Source organism: Equus caballus, chromosome 30 (assembly GCF_041296265.1).
Source record: "Equus caballus isolate H_3958 breed thoroughbred chromosome 30, TB-T2T, whole genome shotgun sequence".
Taxonomy (NCBI): domain Eukaryota; kingdom Metazoa; phylum Chordata; class Mammalia; order Perissodactyla; family Equidae; genus Equus; species Equus caballus.
In genome coordinates, this window is record NC_091713.1 from 33,300,967 (window position 1) to 33,323,318 (window position 22,352).

Genomic DNA, 22,352 nt, shown 5'->3' on the forward strand with positions numbered 1-22,352 from the left:
CATGAGCTTACATTACAAAATATCATAGATTGAACAGCCTAGTTTAAGTTGACAACAAATAGCACACACAAACTCTATCCTTTTATTGCCTTCCTCACATTTTATGGTATTGTGTCACAATTTGCATATTTTTTATGAAGTATCCATTAACAAATTATTGTATGTATACTTATTTTTTAAACTTTTATCCTTTAACCTTTATATTGGAATTAAGTGACTTATACACCACTGTATTAAAGGACTGGAGTGTTCTAAATTTGACTATATCTTTACCTTTCCCGGTGTATATCTTTGTATATTTTTATAGTAATTAATGTTCCTCCATTACAACTTGAAGCACTCCTTTCAGCATTTCTTGTAAGGCGGGTCTAGTGTTGATGAATTCCCTAAGCATTGATTTGTATGGTAAGTCTTTATCTCTCCTTTATTTCTCTAAGACAGCTTTGCTGAATAAAGCATTCCTGGTTGGCAGTTTTTTTATTTCATCACTTTAAATATATCATCTCACTTTCTCCTGGCATGAAGCTATTGATAAATCTCCTGATATCCATATGGGGGTTCCCATGACTGTGAGGTACTTTTGTCTCTATTTCTGATTTCAAATTATCCCTGTTTTTTATTTCAGCCTGTTTTGTGAGCATGTGTCTTGTAAAAGATCTCTTTGGGTTGAATCTGTTTGGGGACTTAGGAGCTTCTTGATTTTGACAGTCCATATATCTTCCCAGATTTGGTAAGATCTCAGCCATTATTTCTTTAATAAACTTTGTGCCCCTTTCTCCAGTTTTTCTCATTCTGGAACTCCCTTAATGCCTAAAATGTTTCCCTTCATAATCTCTCATAATTTAGGTAACCTACCTTCACTCTGTAATTATTTTTCCTTTGTTCTTCTCTGAATGGAAAATTTCAAATAACCTGTCTTTTACCTCACATATTGTTTCAACTTGCTATGTATATATCAAGAATTTTTTGTATCAATTCATATACATTTGGAGAAAACAAGATCAAATAGGTCCATTCGCACAACAAGAAGTTGATATAAAAGTTTTACCACAGTTAATATAGATGAGTCTTAGCAAATCATAAACATATTTATTCTCAGACCAGTTTACTTACTGACACCAATGCATTTGGGAGGAGGGGACCAGTCATTCTCCGTACATGTCATTAAGTTCTCCTCATTTGGAAAACTGTAGCCAGAATGGCATTCAACTTTTACAGATTCACCTTGTAAATATTGTTTTCCATAAGGTGGATACTTTCCATGTTCCAAATAATTAAAATTACATTGTCCTAAGGATGATAAAAATGATACAGGAAAATTTTTTAAAAATCCATAAACTTGGTCAAAATAGTAAATTTATAATTATCTTTTCAATATTTAAATTAGAATGGACAAGCATTCAAAAATAATGTATAACTTAAGAAAAACTAAAATTACTACCAACTGTCCCTTGAAAAAGAAAAATTAATATTCTGTATCATTTATCTTTGATTTTATTATTAAAATATGTATAAATGATATAGATATTCCTGTAAAACCTCTATCTTTATTTCTCATGAGATTTTCTTGAAGACCTCCTCATGAAAATAAAGATACACATTGGTATTTTTGCTCATAGAACTCATTCTTTAGCCCTGTTTTTTCAAACAAGACTTAACTGTATTCTCTCATTTGTTTTTCTCTCTCCACTCTTAGAAATACTGATACACATACAATTATAAGGAGGTTTACTTACGGAGGCATGGTACTTCTGGTTCCCATCCTTTTGGTCTGCAATAAATATAATCCCAGCTATATCTTGAAGGAGTCACAAAATTGTTATCACAGTAATAGGAATAATAATGTCCTACAGATACTGGAAACTTTGGCTTATAATAGTGTTCATAGTAGAGCCTTCCATGTTTTATGTCTGGAAAATCACAAGTCTTCACTTTCAAGAAAAAACATAAGAAAACCCTTATAAATAATGTTTTATTTTAATAAAAAACAAATTAGAGATGAGTTGTTTCATTGATGAATTATACTGTCTTATCTGCATAATTATCCTCACTGCGTTAGAATTTCTAGGACAAGAAAATGTATAAAATTCAGATGACTGAGGTATGTGAGGAAATCCTTGGTAATGAAGATAAAATTGTGTCTTTGGGGTCATATGATATATAAACTTGTATCAAGACTCTCCAGGAAGAAAATTATATGGACCTATTTAACAAATTCTCCTTGAGTACGTATATCCTACCCCTGGTTCATTAAATGAGCATCTCGGTTGAGAGATGAAAGTACTGATTTTATCACTCAGCTCATCTGTCTTCTTTTCCATTCTCATCAGAAATCAGAGCATTGCCTTTTCTTCTCAGATCAACTCAATGTAGGGAGATAGCTAGGGTTTAGGGGTGGGTTTTTTGGATTAACATTCATTAGCTTATTTTCTACTTATTGGAAACAATGTAAGAAACGCAGAGAAGCACAAAAATTTTCCATCTATCACATCACACAGAAAGATAGTATTCTTATTCATGCCTCACGCCAATCATGGAGGCAAGTTTTCCTTTATTTAACTAGAGCGATGAAAGTAGGAATAATGGTTAATATTCACATCGCTAAGATTATGGTAAATATTTGATTGTTTATTTCTAATTTTAATTGGAGAATGAGATGGTTTTTGTTTGCTTTTTTTGCTTTTAGTGTGTGTGTGTGCTGAGGAACATTAGCACTGAACTAACATCTGTTCCCAATCCTCCTTTTTTTTCACCTGAGGAAGATTCCCCATGAGCTATCATCTGTGCCAATTTCCTCTAGTTTATGTGTGGATCATCACCGCAGCATAGCTGACAAATGGTGTAGGTCCATGCCTGGGATCTCAAGAACACGGGTCCCTGAAGGTCAGCATGCCAAAATTAACCACTAAGCCACAGGTCTGGCCTGAGATGTTTTTAAATATGTTTTACAAATATTTTTAAATGAGGTATAATATAATTATATTTTATTCAATTATTCTAATCTATTGAATAATTTTAACACATATATTTAAGTGTTATGTTGTTTATAACACACATCTATATAATATTTTCCAGAAAAATATGCTCTTTTCACTGAATGATTTAGAAACAATCTAGAACTTTTATTACCAAATAAATATAAGTTTTTTCCATGGTATATGATGCTATTACAAGAAAATTTATGCAAAATGTTAAAAGAAAATTCCAACACACACACACGTTGATATACACACACAAAATGTTCATTACCAACTTCATCTTCCTTAAGTTCACTGATCCATTTTCATTTTTGATAGATAAGAGAACCTTTTCAAGTGGTTTCTACAGACTTGTTATGTGGATTATAAACTTTGAATCCTTGCATATACTAATGTCCTCTTTTAACAAAGATTTATGAATGATAACTTCTCTAGGTATAGCTTTTTGAGCTAAAGTTCATAACTCTCATCGTTGATAGATGCTTTCCCCACTTTTGTGAAGCTTCCAATATTGAGATTAAAAGGCTAATTTATGCTCATTCTTTTTATGTAACATTCTAGGTTTTTTCCCCCCATCATTTTTTGGAGATTGAGAGTAGTTTCTCTTCACTCTTGGATGAATTTCGTCATGATATGCCAAGATGTTTGTCATTTAACAACAATTCTACTTTGGACAACCTTGAGTCTTTGGACTTGTAAGAACTGAGTGTTAAGGAACTCAATTAAATTTTCCATTAAATTATAGAGGAGAAAATTGAACCCTTGTTGTCTGATTTCAGAACAAGTATGGTTATCCACCTCATTATAATGTTTCAAATGATACGAAATATGTAAAATAGTCCAGTGAGATTTCTTTTCAAAAGGTACACGAAGGGGGTATAATTAAAATTAGGGGTTATAATTGTCACAGTTAAATGTAGGCACACTTAAACAAGTCTTTACCATCTAACAATATCAATATTGAGGCAAATATAATATTTCATATGTGGTCTGATCAGCACTGACATTGGCAGGACGCAGAACAGCCTCATTCCACCTGTTACACTTCCACCAACGCAGACTGTGTTCTCATTAGCAGTTACAGTGGTTCCCTCAATATTTTGACTCAAATCGATCTCAAAATTGAATAAAATATTCACTGATTTTTAAAAACTGTTTCTAATCTGTCTATAGTTATGCAGCTAATTCCTTTGACCCAAGCCCAGGAACTTACAGTTATTACTGCTAAATGTCGTGTTATTAGATTCAACCTAGTATATACGATTCTTTTTGAAAGGTGAATCTGTACTCATGAGATTCACTATCATTATGCCCTGTATCATTCCAGTTGTGAATTTGTACTGCATTTCCCCTAAATCATTAAACTAGTTGAGGAAACACAAGAGTAATGGAGTAGGACTGAGAACAAAGTCTACAAAACCCACAAAGCTATCGCTAACTGAGAAACCATTTATAAAGGGCCCATATGTGTGGACTCACCCTCCCCAGGGCCGAGTACAGAGGGAGCCAATTAAAAAGTGCCAAGATCTTCTGTGGAAGAGGCTTATTTGCCTGTCATAAAGCATTGGCTTGAGGGGCAGACATTTAATTTAATTCACATCTAGAGGCCTACTCCATTACTCTCAGGTGCAGGTCTTAAAATTGGGGTACTGAATGTAGAGTTCAAACCTTTTTCTCCTCAGGGAGATGCTTGGAGTTTTGAACTCCTTCCTGACTGTGGGGCACTGTGCTGGGGGTGAAGTTTGTGGTGAGATGTGTCCAGTCTCTCCTACCCAATTTGATGTGAGTTTTTCCTCATTTGCCTGATGTGTAGGAGTCACTCAGCTAGCTTTTGTTTTTTTCCCAGAGGAAATTATTCTGTATGTAACTGTAAATATGATGTGTCTGTGGGCAGAAGTGAGTTCAAGATCCTCCTACATTGCCATCTTGAGTGACTTCCATAAGGAAAATATTTAACCATGTTTATGATCTATCATTACGGAAATGATAGATCAGCCCAACTGTATCTGAATCTCAGCAAAGTTATTCCAAAGGGATCTTCTGAAGTTCTCACGGACAAGATGGGGAAATGGATGGTTAGATGGATTATAGATAGTTTGCAATTCTGTTAAATAAACCCCTCTGATTCTCACATGCAGGACTTTGTTCTCAGGCCTACTCTATTACTCTTCAAAGATGGAGGCCAGTGGACACCATCGTGTGCTCTTCCTCCACCTCACTCTTGACCACCAGTATCTCCTGGTAATGAGCCTATATCCTTCTATGACACCATCGTTTTTGTGCCCAGCACCCAGGAGATACCTGTAGATTGCCTGGCTCTGGTGGTTAGCCGGGCTGACACTTGCAGATTCCACACGAGTGGGACAAAGGGAGAAACAGTTTGTTGAGGTTTTTATAGCAGGGAAAGATTTGCTCTGAGCTAACATCTGTTGCCAATCTTCCTCTTTTTTTTCTCTTACCCAAAGCCCCAGTGCACAGTTGTATATCATAGTGGTAAGTCCTTCTAGTTCTGCTATGTGGGATGCTGCCACAGCATGGTAACTGACAGACAGGTGGTGTGGTGCCACACCTGAGAACCAAGCCCTGGTCACCAAAGTGGTGAGAGCACCAAACCTTAACCACTAGGCCATCAGGACTGGCTGGCAAAAGAGTTTTTCACAAACCACCACCCCAAAGGCGCAGGAGAGAGGCAGATGCCCATCTTTTGATGAGAGGCATGTTAGATTGATCTTTATGGCTGTGGCCTGAGAGACGGATTTCTAATTATACACACATCTAAGGAACTACTGTAATCTTGTCCAGAGACCTTAGAGTGTAGGAACTGTCTTCATGCTCTTCCTTTTCCAGGCTCCAGAACACTGGTAACCCCCAGACTGGAGCTGGTACAAGTGCCTGGTAGCCAGCTTTTATGTCTATTACACCAGATTTAGTCACAGCCACCCAGGGGATGTTACTCCATCACCTGACTCTAGAGGCCATTGGGGCTTGCTGTCATGGGTCCCATGGGAAGATAGCAAATGAAGAGATAGTTTGTGGCCCTCTACCAACCCCATAGCACAGTGCAGATGCAGACTGAAATACAACCTCAGTTTTTCTGTAAAAAAGCTTATTAGTTTGTCCTGGGTCTTTAAGCTGAAGGACAGTCTTCTGGTTTGCCACACATCGAGGGGCCTAGTAAGTGCTGTCCAGGGACCGAAGCTGGTGGGCACTATCTGAGTGATCTCCCTCTGCATTGCTGAAGCTTACCAGTATCTGTACCCTCCTCTAGTGCCCCAATTTCTAAGGCTGCAGCTCAGGGGATACCTCTAGATCACTGGGCATTGGTGGCCAGGGGGGCTTATGCTCATGGGTCCTACAGGGCTGTAACAAAGGGAGAAAGCATTTTTAACTGGCTACCACCCTCAGGGCACAGTGGAGGCAAGAGAATGAGGAGTCCACTCTTGCTATGAAAGAGGCCTGTTAGCCTATCATTATAGCTGAGGCCTGAAGGGCAGACTTCAAATTAAATACACAAATAGGGGCCTACTGTAATCTCTCCAGAGACTTTGGAGGGTGGGTACTATCACCACACTCTCCCTTTGCTGGGCTCAAGAGCACTGGTATCTCCTGGAAGGGAGCTGGTGCCCTGGTTTTTATGGCTATGGCCCAGGGATAACAATTTGATTGGCTGGCTCTGGTGGCCAGTGGGGCTCATGTTCATGAGTTCAACAGAACAGTAACAAACAAAGCAACAGTTATTAACTGACCATCACCCCACAGCTCAGCTCAGAGGGAGCAGACAGAAATTCCTGTATCCCATTCTACCCCTGAAAGAAGTATATTTGCATACTTTAAAAGTTGCTGCCTGAAGACCTGGTTTACAATCAACCTAATCTAGATGCTTGACTGAGAGTTTTCCCTTTAGGATACTGACAGGTCTTGGCACAACCTCAACTACTGGGATTTAAAAATAAATCACAAAGGCAACCAAGAGCTAACACACAGTTGAACAATAAGGTTCATCATCTATGTGAGGTGACACTTTCAAGACTGGGAGAAGTGGCTTTTTTACCTAATGCATAAAAATCAACACAGAGAGTAAAAAAAATGAAGAAACAAAAGAATATGCTCCAAATGAAAGAAGAAGATAAAACCTCAGAGAAGACCTTAATGAAATGAAGATAAGTGATTTATCTGATAAAGAGTTTAAAATAACAGTCATAAAGATGTTAACTGAGCTCAGGAGAACATAGTCAGAATTTCCACAAAGAGATAGAAAATATGAGAAAGTACCCAATCGAAGTCACAGAGCCAAGAAATACAATAACTAAACTAAAAAAGACAATAGAATTCAACAGTGGGCTAGACAAAACAGAAGAAATGATCAGTGAAGTCAAAGACAGGGTAGTGGAATTAACCCACTTAGAAAAGCAAAAAGAAAACAGAGTGAAAAGAGCTGAAGGGACATATGGGACAACATCAAGCAGAAAAACATTCACATTCTAGGAGTCCCAGAAGGAGAAGAGAAAGAAAAAGGGGCAGAAAACTTACTAGAAGAAATAATGGTTGAAAACCTCCAGACCCTGGGGAAGGAAACAATCCAGATTCAGGAAGCATAGCAAGTTCCAAATAAGTTGAACCTGAAGAGAATCATACCAATAAACATTATGTTAAAATGTGAAAAGTTAAAGACAAGGATTGAACCTCAAAGCAGCAAGAGAAACACAAATTGTTCTCTGCAAGAGAATATCCGTTAGACTATAAGCAGATTTTTTTCAGCAGAAACTTTGCAGGCCATATATCAGTAGCACAGTATATTCAAAGTACTGAAGGAAAAAAGCTGCCAACCAACAAGACCCTACTTGGCAAATTTTGTCCTTTGGAATTGAAGGAGAAATAAAGAATTTTCCAGACAGACAAAAGTTAAAGAAGAACATCACCACTAGATGGGCTTTATAAGACATGATAAAGGGGTTTCTTTAAGCTGAAGTGAAAGGGTGCTAATTAGTAATAGGAAAACATATGAAAGACTAAATCTCACAGCAAAGGTAAATATGGAGTAAATTCAGAATAATCTAATTCTTTGAAATTGGAGGGATAATCACTTATAAAGTTGTACAAAGATTAAGAGATAAAAGTAGTAAAAATATAACTACAATAATTTTTTAAGAGATACACAAGATAGAAAGATGAGGTTGTGACATCAAAAATATAAAAGGTGGGAGAGTGGGATAAAAATGTAGAGTTTTAGAATGATATCAAACTTAAGCTGTTATCAAGGTAAAATAGACTGTTATAAATACAAGCTATTTTATGTAAGCCCTATGGTAACCACAAAGCAAAACCTATATTAGCTACACAAAAGCTAAAGGGAAAGGAATCTAAGCATCCTACAACAGAAAATCATCAAATCACAAAGGGAGAGAGTAAGAGAAGAAGAAAAGAACAGAGGAATTACCAAGCAGCAGGAAAGCAATTAACAAAATGGCAATAAGTACATACTTATCAATAGTTACTTTAAATATAAATGGACTAAATTCTACAATCAAAGACATTGAGTGTCCAAATGGATTAAAAAAAAAAAACAAGACAGATCTATATGCAGACAACAAGAGACTTACTTCAGATCTAAAGATATACACAGACTGAAAGTGAAGGGATAGAAAAAGACATTCAATGCAAGTGGAAACCAAAAGAAAGGGGGGTAGCTATACTTATATCAGACGAAGTACTTTAAAACCAAGACTGCAATAAGAGACAAAGAAAGACATTATATAATGAAAAGGACTTAACCTGATAACAGGCTATAACATTTGTAAATATTCATGCACCCAACATAGGAATATTTAAATAAATAAAGCAAATATTAACAAACCTAAAGGGAGAAACAGACAGCAATACCAAAATTGTAGGAGACTTTAATACCTCACTTTCACCACTGGATAATTCATCCAGATAGAAAATCAATAAGAAAACATTGACTTTAAACAACACATTAGACCAGATGGACTTAACAGATATACAGAACATTCCATCCAAAAGCAATAAGATACACATTCTTCCGAAGTGCACATGGAACAGTCTCCAAGGTAAATCACAAAGCAAAGCTTAATACATTTAAGAAAGTTGAAATCATATTAAGCATTTTTTCCAACCACAAAGGCATGAAACTAGAAACCAATTACAAGAAGAAAACTGGAAAATCCACAAATACATGAATATTAAACAACATGCTACTGAACAACGAATGTGTCAAACAAAAAATCAAAAGAGAAATCAAACAACTACCCTGAGTTGAATGAAAATGGAAACACAACATACCAAAACTTATGAGATGCCAAAAAAGCAGTTCTATGAGGGAAGTTCATAGTGATAAAACCCTACATTAGGAAACAAAAAATCTCAAATCAACAAATCACCTTTATACTTCAAGAAACTTGAAAAAGAAGAACAAAGCCCAAAGTTAGTAGAAGGAAGGAAATAACAAAAATCAGAGTGAAAATAAATAATATAGAGATAAAACATCAAGAGAAGACATCAAGAAAACTAAGAGCTGGTGTTTTAAGAATATAAAAAAAACTGAGAAAACTAACTGGATCCACCAAGACTGAAATAAATAAAATCAGAAATGAAAGAGGAAATATTACTACTGATACCAGAGAAATACCAAGGATCATAAGAGACAACTACAAACAGTTATACTAACAAATGTAGCTAATAATTAGAACAGGCTGATTAATAGTCAAGAGATTGAATCAGTCATCAAAAATCTTCCAACATACAAGATTCCAGGACCAAATGATATCATTGGTCAATTCTAAAATATTTAAAGAAGAATTAATGCCAATTCTTCTCAAACTCTTCAAAAAAATAGAACTGGGAAACACTTCCAAACTCATTTTATGAGGCCAGCAGTACCCTGATTCCAAAACCAACTAAGGACACCACACAAAAAGAAAATTAAAGGACAATATTCCTGATGAGTATAGATGCAAAAATCCTCAGCAAAATATTAGCAATATTTATTCCAGGGATTCAAAGATGGTTCAACATTTGCAAATCGGTCAATACAATAGGAGGAAGGTGGCATCAAGTTGGCAGCGTAGGCAGATTCTGAATTCACCTCCTCTCATGGACACAACAAATTTACAACTAATCTTGGAACAATTTCCCATGAGTGAGAACTGAAAACTGGATAGAAAGAACCCCCACAACAAGGGACGGTGCTGACCGAGGAGGAAGAGGCAGAAATTCCTCTCTGGAGAGAAAATCCCACTTTCAAGTCACAGCACTTCACAGTTGGCTGGGAGCAATCTTAACATACAGAAACTTCCCTGGGGGAGCTGGGGATTTGAGCAGGGGAGCAATACCACAACAGGTAATTTTTGGACTCAGTACAACCAAGACAAGGGTGATAATATCTGGCTTTGTTGTCTGTTATCTAAAATTGGGAATACTTCTAGGAAACCTATTAGATATGAGGGGAAAAAAGCCTGCTCTTAAAGAGCCCACACACGAATTCACCTGATTCAGAAAACAACCTAAAATCACCAGAAAGAAAGGTATACAGTCCTTTGGTGAAAAGAGACTCATTGAATAGGCTCCGCACGCACCTCAGTGGGAGCTGAGACCTCCCCAGGGACGCAGACATTGGCAGCAGTCATTATTGTGGCCTAGTACAGGTGTGCTGACACAGACACTGTCAGATACCATTGGAGTCTCTCCCCTGGCCTGTTAGCCCAGGGTCTGCCACATCTACTACAGTACCAATTTAATCAAAGCTTAGCCAAGGCAGGCAGCCCACCCCAGGGACTGGCCCCACCCAATAGCAAGCCCGTGGGCAGCTTGAGGGCCCAAATTGGGGGAGTCTGGAAACTTCAACCAGGCAAGTAGGTCCACCTCTGTGGAGAAAGGCCTGTGGGAGGGGCAGACCTGTGTTGGTGGAGTGTGTGGGGCCTCTGCTCTGGGGTGAGTGGGTCTGCTTCAGTGCATTGGGGCAGGTTCTAGGGGCAGGACTGTGATGACAGGGTGTGTGGCCCTGTGGGTGGGGGGCACTTTCAACTGCAGCAGACTTGTGCTTCTCAAACAGTCACATAAGGGATCAGCTCTGCCTTCCAAAGCCTAAAACAATTGGGTTTTCCCATGCCTGGGGCTGGTCCCACACAGCTGCAATTCTGAGAGACCTGAAAATAGCCTGGCAGGCCAGGGGCCTACAGCAATTGTAGCCCCTGAGCCTACCAGCCAGACTTGGGGCCAACTGACTTAGAAAAAAACTGCAACAGGAATGTGCTATTAGACCTTGCAGCCAACTGTCCTGGGGCGCCCCATGCCTGACAAAGTGACTGAAGGGTCTTCAGTAGCTACATGCAGCTGAGCATTAAATCAGCCAGCCAGGGAAACAGCCTATCCTCCCCAGGCATCTGCAGGGAGATCAACCCTGCCACAACAGAAGGACATATGTAACCCACACAAGTGTCATTCCTGGAACATTTGTAAATGGTGACAAGTGGGAAGCAGACTGCTGGGCCCCATAAGGCATCTCTTACATAAGGCCACCTCTCCAAGACTGGAAAATGTAGCTGACCAATCTAACACATAGATATAAGCACAGAGAAAAAAGTAAAATGAGGAGACACAGGAATACATTCCAAGTAAGGGAACAGGAAAAAAACCCAGGAAAAGAACTAAATGAAACAGAGTTAAATAATCTACCTGACAAAGAGTACAAACTAAGAATCATAAGGATATTCACTGTTGCTAGGATAAGAGTGGATGACCTCAGTGAGAACTTCAACAAAGAATTGGAAAATATAAAAAAGAAGCAATCGCAAATGAAGAATACAATCCCGGAAATGAAAAATTCACTAGACAGACTCAAAAGCAGAGGAGATGGCACAGAAGAATGGACTGGCAAGCTACATGAAAGACTAGAAGAAATCACTCAAGCTGAACAGATAAAAGAAAAAAAGAACTAAAAAGAATGAGGAAAGTCTAAGGGACCACTAGGACAACATCAAGTGCACTAACATCTGTATGATAGGTGTCCCAGAAGGAGAAGACACTGACAAAGGGGAAGAGAATATATTTGAAGAAATAATAGCTACAAACTTTCCTAACCTAAAGAAGGAAACAGACAACCAGGCATAGGAAGCCCAGAAAGGACCAAATAAGATAAAATCAAAGAAGCCCACACCAAGGCACATTATGATTAAAGTGTCAAGAATTAAAGATAAAGAGAGAATCTTAAAAGCTGCAAGAGAAAGCCAACAAGTGACATACAAAGGAGGCCACATAAGGCTATCAGTTGATTCTTAGCAGAAACCTTACAACCTAGAAGGGAGTGACATGAAATATTTAAAAGCTTAAAGGACAAAAAACTACAGCCAAGAATACTCTGCCCAGCAAGAATTATCATTCAGAATAGAAGAAAAGAAAAAGAGATTTTCAGAGAAGCAAAATCTGAAGCAGTTGATCCCCAAGAAACTAGCCTTTCAAGAAATGCTGAAGGAATTTATTTAAGTGGGAAAGAGAAGACTACAGATAGGAATAAAAGAATTATTTTAAAAAGCAATAAAACCACTGGGAAAAGTAAAGATACAGTAAAGGTAGCAGATCAACCACCTAAGAATCTAACATGAAAGTCAAATGACACAAATCTGTGGAGATTAAACAAAATGCTACTGAACAACAATTGGGTCAATGAAGAAATCAAAAAATACTGGAGACAAATGAAAATGAACATATGACATGCCAAAATTTATAAGATACAACAAAAGTGCTTCTAAGAGGGAAGTTTATAGCAATACAGGCCTACCTCAACAAACAAGAAAAATCTCAAATAAACAATCTAACACTGCACCTAAAGGAACTTGAAAAAGAAAAACAAACAAAGCCCAAAATAAATGGCAGGAAGAAAATAATAAAAATCAGAGTAGAAATACATGAAACAGAGACTGAAAAAATGGAAAAAATCAATGAAACGAGACCTAGTTTTTTGAAAAGATATAACAAAATTGACACACCTTCAGCTAGACTCACCAAGAATAAAAGAGAGAAGCCTCAAATAAATAAAATCAGAAATGAAAGAGGAGAAATTACAATGGACACCTCAGAAATACCAAAGGTTATAAGAGAATACTATGAAAAGCTATTTGCCAACAAACTGATAATCTAGAAATGGACAAATTCTTAGAATAATACAACCTTCCAAAATTAAATCAAGAAGAAACAGAGAATTTGAATAGACCAATCACCATTAAGGAAATCAAAACAGTAACCAAAACAACCCCCAAAATAAGACTCGAGGAACAGACAGCTTCCCTGGTAAATTCTACCAAATATTCAAAGAAGGCTTAATACCTTACATGACTTAATACTTTCTCAAACTCTTCCAAGAAATTGAAGAGCAGAGGAAGTTTCCCAATTCATTCTTCAAAACCATCATTACCCTGATATCAAAACCAATCAAGGGCAATACAAAACAAGAAAATTACAGGCAACATCACTGATAAACATCTATGCAGAAATCCTCAACAATCGAATACAACACATTAAAAAGATCATACATCATGATCAAATGGGATTTACTCCAGGGAATGCAGGGATGGTTCAACATCCACAAATCAATGTGATACACCACATTAACAAAATGAAGAATAAAAGTCACACGATCATCTCAATACATGCAGAGAAAGAATTTGACAAGATACAGCATTCATTTATGACAAAAATTCTGAATAAAATGAATATAGAAAGAAAGTACCTCAACATGATAAAGGCAATATATGACAAACCCACAGCTAATATTCTCAATGGAGAAAAACTGAAAGCTATCCCTATAAGAGAAGAAACCAGACAAGGATGCCCAATTTCACCACTCTTATTTAACATAATATTGCAAGTCCTAGCCAGAGCAATCAGGCAAGGAAAGAGATAAAAGGATCCAAATTGGAAAGGAAGAAGTGAAACTGTCACTATTTGCGGGTCACAGGATTTTATATATACAAGACCCTAAAGAATCCAGCAAAAAAATTTTAGAAATAATAAGTGAACATGGTAAAATTGCAGGATAAAAAATCAACATGCAAAAATCAATTGTGTTTCCACATACTAACAACGAAGTAGCAGAAAGGGAAATTAAGAATACAATCTTACAATTGCAACAAAAAAAGTAAACTATGTAGGAATAAACTTAACCTAAGAAGTGAAAGACCTGTACACTGAAAACTATAAAACATTGTTGAAAGAAATTGAAGAAGACTCAAAGAAATGGAAATATATTAAATGCTCTTGAACTGGAAGAGTTTACATAGTTAAAATGTCTAAATTCCTAAAGCAATCCAGAGACTCAACGCAATCCTTATCAAAGTTCCAACAACATTTTTCACAGAAACAGAACAAAGAATCGTAAAATTTTTGTAGAACAACAAAAGATCCCAAATAGCCAAAGGACTCCTGAGAAAAAAGAACAAAGCTGTAGGTACCACACTCCTTGACTTCCAAATATACTACAAAGCCATAGTAATCAAAACATCATGGTACTGGCACAAAAACAGACACACAGACCAAAGAAACAGAATCATGAGCCTGGAAATAAACCCGCACATCTACAAACAGCTCATTTTTGATGAAGGAGCCAAGAACGTACAATGGAGAAAGGAAAGTCTCTTCATTAAATGATGTTGGGAAAATTGGACAGCCACGTGCAAAAGAATGAAAGTAGACAATTAGCTTATGCCATACACAAAAATTAACTCAAAATGGATTAAAGACTTGAATGTAAGATCTGAAACCATGAAACTTCTGGAAGAAAACGTAGGCAGTACACTCTTCAATATCAGTCTTAGCAGCATATTTTCAAGTGTCATGTCTGACTGGGAAAGAGAAAACAGAAAAAATAAACAAATGGGACTACATCAAACTAAAATGATTCTGCACAACAAAGGAAATCATCAACAAAAGGAAAAGACAACCTAACGATTGGGAGAAGATATTTGCAAACCATTTATCTGATAAGGAGTTAATTCCAAAATATATAAAGAACACATACATCTCAACAACAAAAATACTAAAAACCCAATTAATAAATGAACAAAAAATCTGAACAGATGTTTCTCCAAAGAAGATATACAGATGGCCAACAAGCACATGAAAAGACATTCAATATAATGAACTATGAGGGAAATGCAAATTAAAACTACAATGAGATATCACCTCATACCTGTCAGAATCGCTATAGCTAACGAGACAGGAAATAACAAGTGTTGGAGAGGATATGGAGAAAAGAGAACTCTCATACACTGCTGGTGAGAGTGCAAACTGGTGCAGCCACTATGGAAAGTAGTATGGAAATTCCTCATAAGATTAAGGATAGAACTACCATACAACCTAGTCATTCGACGGCTGGGTATTTATCCAAAGAATGTGCAAACACGAATCTGTCATGATATGTAGACCCCATGTTCATTGCAGAATTATTTACATTAGTCAAGACATGGTAGCCACATACATGTCCATTGATGGATAAACAAATTTTAAAAATGTGGTATATATATACACAAACACCCAAACAATGGGATATTATTAAGCCACACTAAGGAAGAAAATCTTGCCATTTGTGACAACATTGATGGACTTTGGGGTCACTTGAAATGGACTCTGGCTCTGTAGACCCCCTTCCATTGTGAAGCCCAAAAGAGTTAGTGGTTTCTTTCAGCTCCATCATCACTGTTGATGCATATTAGGTCTGTGGTTAATGACATTTCCACTTTCTTACACTTATTCCATTGTCAGTTGAGAGTTTCCTATATGATAACGATATAATTTTCTTTTTAAAGTTAAAAGTGGGCTTTAGAAGACAGATCTAACTGCTTGAGAGCTGGCTCTGCTCTAGATTTTCCTTTTGACTGTAGACCAACTACTTAGTGAGATTTGAAATTTTCTTCTCCTGTTTATGTTTATCTTCAGAGTGAGAAATTCATACCTATTGATCTCAAAATGGCCCTTGCACACATAAAATTTTAAGATCTATGTCTTTATAATAGTGATTCCTGTAAATATTAGTACTCCACTATGAGAAAAGAATTAACTTCTTAACTATAAGGAGTAGACAAATTAAAACAATTGATAAAATGTACAACAAAAGATATAGAAAATAAATATAACATTACCCTTATGTGAAGGAAACAGGAGTCCGTCCAAACTTACTATGTGTAGCATCTTCTCTTTCATGTATTAAAAATCCTTATAACATTTATATCGACAGGCATCATTCACTTTCTTTCTAAGTTATTTTATGAGATACAGAATATCCATTTAAAATTTCCAGTACCTTGCAGGAAATTTCTAAATGGAGACTAAATTCCAAAATATTGGTTATATATTAAGGGACTGTATCCAAGACATAGTTATATAAAGACTCTAATTTTGTTTTCATTAGATAAATCAGACAACCAAACAAAAGTTCTGTTTTGACTTGAGTGCTCAATGATTAATTTATCTGTTGTTCTTAATATTCATTTTTGAAGGAAGTTAAAATTCTAATTAAAATTATGTTGCGAATTTTATTTGATTTGAGGATAAGTAGTTCCCTTGATATAAATAGTGGCCAGTAACATTCATCAACTTTCTATATAAAATTGAATATAGATATAGGCTGATAGTGATAAGTATTTTCACTGTGACCTGCAAAAATTACATATTTTCTAGTTATTGATAATAATTATAGACAAAACACTTTATCAAAGAAATTAATTGAACTCATTGTTATTACACCTCTGAAAAGTAACTGACCTTCTGCTTTGTGGTTTCACCATCCAAACAAGTTTTCTGTCAAAAACAAAATGGCCACCATCTTTGACACCATCATCACTCAAACATTTTTCCTGAGATTAAAGCAACAATAATGAATTTCCCAGATTCTATTCTCCACCATTCTAATATGTTTTCCTGTTTGTAACTTAATGACTTTTTTCTTGTCACTTCATTGATCCACTTAAAATCCTTCACTGAGTCCCAGTTCAGTTTGGTACAAGCCAAATTCTTCAGCATGGTGTATAGAGTACCTCAGAACCTTGTACCAGCCGATCTTCATCCATCACCAACTTATCCCCCACTTGCATCCTACACAAGGGCCCCTAGAACAATGGGAACAGGAGATCCAGATGCTCCATGAATCTTCACTGCCTTTGCACCTTCCTCTCCCTGAGCTTCCTCTGACTGGTGTGCTTTTCCCCTCCTCAACTTCATCTAAAAATTCTCATTCTTCCTTCAAGACTTCTCTTACGCCTTAGCCATTCCAGGGATGTTTCACTAACCACAGAAACTTAGTTGTAAGAAGAAAACCCCATCTATGAATTTCTAGAGTATACAGTATTTGCAACACTGAATATAAATATGCTTACCATTATTGACTCAAAGAACTAGTTTTGTTAGAAAAAGTTCTTAGGAAGAGGAATGCTTTTCTCTGCATCTCATTGTAGGATAGATTAAACTACGAAAGTATAAATAATTTGGGGATTTTAGATAATGTTAAAAAGCATGGCAGAAATTTCTGCCCAACAAGTATTGGTAAAACAAAGTATGGTGCTTCTAAATCAATTGACCATAATGTTTCATTAAAAAAGCCAAAATCATCATATTGGTCACCATCCACAGGCCAGCAGTATTATACCTAAAGAAAAGGAACATAATTACAGAGACAGAAAATAAATCAGTGAACAATGTGCTATAGTTAAGGCTCTGAAAATTATCTATTCATTTATTTGTTTATTTACTTAACATTATGTGGTGAACTCTGAAATGTAAATTGAAATTTCTTGTCATTCCACTGGAAATTAAGAACCTATCTTACTTATTGTTGGAAAAAAATCCCTTTTCACCTGCTGCTAATTCAAGTGAAATATTTATTGATCATGATGTTAATGACTTTTAACAGCTTTGTTAATGTATAATTGAAATATTGTAAACTGCACATATTTGAAATGACTAATTTAATGTTTTCACATGTGAATCCATAAAACCATCATCATATGCAAGATTATGAAGACATCCATCACTCCCAAAGGTTTCCTTGCATTAAAAATAAGAAACCTAGGGCTGGCCTGGTGGGTTGGTGGTTAAGTTCACGTGCTCGTCTTCCGTGGTCCAGGCTTCACAGGTTCGGATCACAGGCACGGACCTAGCACCACTCCTCAAGCAACACTGTGGTGGCATCCCACATAAAACAGAGGAATATTGGCACAGATGTTAGCTCAGCAACAATCTTCCTCAAGCGAAAAGAGGAAGATTGGCAACAGATGTTACGTCAGGGCAAATCTTCCTCATAAAAAATATAAATAAATAAATAAGAAACCTGCATACATTTTGAAGTCAGATACTAGCTTTCCTTGTGACACGTTTCCTAAAGTTGTGAGAGCGTAGTCACATATCTCCATAAACATTGAGAGTTCTTTCTCCGTGGAACTCAGGAAACAAACAAAACATAATTTGTTTTATTTTTCCCTTCGATGAATATGAGATAATTTTTCTGAAAGTTATTCTCTATTATGATATCACAACACAGACTATTCCTACTAGTTGATTCATTTTTCAAAAAGCACATGAAAGTAGCTACGACATGAAGCTAACATTTAAGAGGGAAGCTGAGAGTTCAGACCGGTTTTCAACTTACCTTGTCTGTGAGCCCGGGAAACCCAGAAGGTGAGAATGACATTGATTAGTAATAGCATGTTAGATATTCCCAATTGTATGTTAACACAAATATTCCAGTTGAGCTTTTTGGGGTTTTAAATCTTCTTCATTACGTGGTTCTCAAGTGTGGCTCTGAATTTAAGTGCACTAGCACGAGGCAAGTTAATTGAAGCCAGTTAGCAAATATCAAAGTTCAAAAAGCTTTGCAAAATATCTTAATTCCTGTTAGCGGTTTCACAATAATTTCTTGAATTCATTCCCAGATATGTACTTGTACAACTTCCTTTAGGGGCGGTAATAGACTGGCTCCACACGTGATAGAAAACACTCATTTTTAAATTAAATAGTTCTTGAAAATAGGATGAGGTTCTTTCTTATCCAGGGGAATCATACATGAATAACTCTGAGTCCATGTCACTACTAAACACGAGGGTTTCAGCAGAGTCTTGGTATTGAAAGATTTTTTAACTAATGTACTGCGAGGCAATTTTTATTTCAGGGTGGAATATATTTTGATGCTTACAATAATTTCCCTTTTGTTGTAGGAATATAACTGAAGCATCACCACCTGTCCTTTCCCTGACTTATTAATTGCATTTATTCTTTATTTTGTTTAGAGATATATATATATATGTACATATATGTAGCCAATTATATTTGTTATCTTTTACAACACAATTACTTAATATGAGAACTGCTTTTAAGCAGATAATTAATATGAAAAATATTATAAAGGAGTAGAAAGTAAATGAGTCACCAATGTCATAGTTAACATACTGAAATATATTTATTTATTTCCTTCCTTGCTATAACTATTATAATTTCAAAATATTAAATAATTTAGTAATGTACATACTTAAGACTTCCAGAAAGAAAAAGAGAAAAGCCTGTATCAAACTAAACCTTCTATAAATAACAAATATAAATCTAACACAAATTGTAAAAATGAACTTCATGAGTGAACGAGTAAAAGCAATCAGAAAATGAAAAGCATTCAACCTTTGAAAGAATGGAATCAAACAGTGAGATATATGTTTATTCATTTTCTGGACTTAGAACACACCCATGTCCACATGGTCCATGGATAGTAGAGTTCCAGCAGGAGTCTTATTTGTGTGACAATTTAGAGATCTGAGTACGAAGCTGACAAAATATCTGCCATATTAGAAGGGAAATCCATGGAGCCCCACCAGGGAAACCCCCAATAATTTTCATATTTCCCCTGAAATTATTTACTAAATCTACATGAGCATGCATGGGGTGAAACTCTAAGCAGTCCAGTGAAAGAAATTGCTGAAAGCTGGAAACTTTGAAAATTTCAGATAATACCCAGAGTGGAGGAGAAGGAGCTGAAGTTCAAGGCCAGGAGAGTTTGTTAAATTCCTCATATTTTCCCTGAACCCAAGTGGATATGTCTTGGGAGTAAATACTTAGTCCCAAGAGTTAACTAATAACTATATACTTATAGTTAGGCAAGGCTGAAATTGACCAACCATAAAAATGCTTAAAACCAAGACCTCACAGGATAATAGTGTTCCACCAGGAAGATAATCTGCTTTTTTTTTTTTTTTACTGAGTTCACATTGGTTTATAACATTACGTAAATTTCAGTTGTACATCATTGTACTTCAACTTCTCTATAGATTGCATCATGTTTACCACCAAAAGTCTGATCATTTTGTTCTTCTATGAGATGGTCAGCCAGACGTGATGGTAAGAAGAGACAGAGAATACGTTCAGAAAGAAATCAAAGTTTATTAGATTCACAAGTCCTAGAGTCAGAGGTGTATGATAAGAGTTAGGGGAAGGTTTTGGCCATGGCTTTTATTAGGATTTCCTTAGGAAAGGCAAGGCAGGACAAAGTGAACTGATTTGGATTGGCTAGTTTGAATAATTCTAGTGGGCTCTGGGTTATATGGGTGGTCTCTAGTTGCCTATCTCTTGGCTCTGAAATGATTAAGGTGGAGGACTATTGCCTGCTGTGAGTTAGGGATCAGATAGAAAAGGCATGGCTAAGTATTAGTTAGTTTGCTTATCAGAAACACGCTAATGGCTGGGATCTTTCCTCTCTCTCAGATTTGGCCATCTCACTCCCGCCAGAAAGGTTACGTGAGATATAAAACCATCACAATACACAAAAAATGAAAAATATGTATAATACAACTTCTTACTGGAAGAAAAAGCTACATTATTCAAAGGCAAATATCAGAATCTATAATCTCTACAATGTGTTATTGGTGATGTTTAGTGTAGAATAAAAACTTACTAGACATACAAAGAAGCAGAAAATATGAACCATATTCAGAGGAAAAGAGTCATCAAGAGAAATAAACCTAAGGACAAACAATTTGCTAAAATAAGTAAGAACAACAGAACTTTAAAATGATTATGAAAAGAATCTATGGGAAAAGTTATACATAATTAGTTAAGAGTGTGGCATTTCAGAATAGAGGTATATAGATTTTAAGAAAGAACCAAATGTGAATCCTAGAATTAAAACTATAATATTGATAAAAAGTGGAGAAAAATAACTGAAAGAACAATGTAAAAGAAGAAACAAATGGACCTGTGGACAGGTTAATAGAAACTATCTGAAATAAATATTAAAGATAATATAAGGGTAAAAATTTAATGATTCAGAGCCCAGAAATAAATGCACACACTATGGACAGCTAATTTTGGACAAATGAGCCAAGAACATACAATGGAGAAAGGACTTTCTCTTCAATAAATGGTGTTGGCAACACTGGAAAACCTCATGCAAAACAATGAAAGTGACCGTTATTACACCATACACAGAAATTAACTCAAAATGGATTAAAGACTTGAATGTAGGGACCAGCCCAGTGGCTTAGTAGTTAAGTCCAGTGCAGTCTGCTTTGGCAGCCCAGTTTGGTTCCTAGGCATGGACCTACACCTTTCATCAGCCATGCAGTGGCAGTGACCCACATACAAACTAAAGGAAGACTGGCCACAGATGTTAGCTCAGGGCAAATATTCCTCCAGCAAAAAAAAAAAAAAAAAAAAGACTTGAATGTAAGAACTGAAACCATAAAACTCTAAGAAAACATAGGCAGTATGCTCTTTAGCATTAGTCTTAGCAGTATCTTTTGGACTACCACGTCTCCCCAGGCAAGGGAAACAAAAGAAAAAATAAACAAATGGGATTACATCAAACTAAAGCTCTTCTGTACAACAAAGGAAAAATAATATTAGAATAAGCAATGTCAAAGAAAAAATAAATAGACTTGAAGACAGGTCATTAGAAATTATCTGAAATAAACCTTAAAGACAAAAAGAAGATTAAAAAATTAAAACTCAACGCCCTATGGAGCAGTGTCTTGTCGTGAAACAGGAAGAAGAGAAAGTTTAGGTCAGAAGTCCAATTTGGCAAACTATAGATAAGAATCTTCCAAATATTATTACAGACATGAAATCTCAGAACAGAGAAGCTCAGCTAAGATCAAGAATGATAAATACAAAGAAAACCATAATTAGGCAAAGAAAAGCAAAACTCCTGAAAATCAACATTAAAGAGAAAAATTTAAAGCTTCCTGGAAGCAGGATAGAGAAACAAAATTCATAATACACAGACAATGTTAACACAGAGACAAGGCTAATGCTGTCAGCAGACTTCTCATCAAAAACAATGGAGCTGAAAACTATAGAATAACATCTTTAAAATGTTAAAGAGCAAAAAACTGA

General features: G+C 36.1%; 1 protein-coding gene and 1 long non-coding RNA gene across 2 annotated transcripts in view; both read right to left on the reverse strand.

Annotated features, from left to right (window-relative positions):
* LOC100060815 (complement factor H) overlaps positions 1 to 22,352 on the reverse strand; it is a 185,319-nt gene that overhangs the window by 89,753 nt on the left and 73,214 nt on the right. The window contains exons 17-18 of the mRNA XM_070255829.1: positions 1,737 to 1,931; positions 1,114 to 1,290 (exon numbers count right to left, since the gene is read on the reverse strand). Coding sequence (XP_070111930.1) covers positions 1,114 to 1,290; positions 1,737 to 1,931 — 372 coding nt within the window. The remainder of the gene's footprint in view (positions 1 to 1,113; positions 1,291 to 1,736; positions 1,932 to 22,352) is intronic.
* Positions 16,127 to 17,628, reverse strand: LOC138921554 (uncharacterized). The gene is made up of 3 exons (XR_011434193.1): positions 17,360 to 17,628; positions 16,749 to 16,840; positions 16,127 to 16,312 (listed from the first exon to the last, which is right to left on the reverse strand). It is a non-coding gene; the product is annotated as an uncharacterized lncRNA (long non-coding RNA).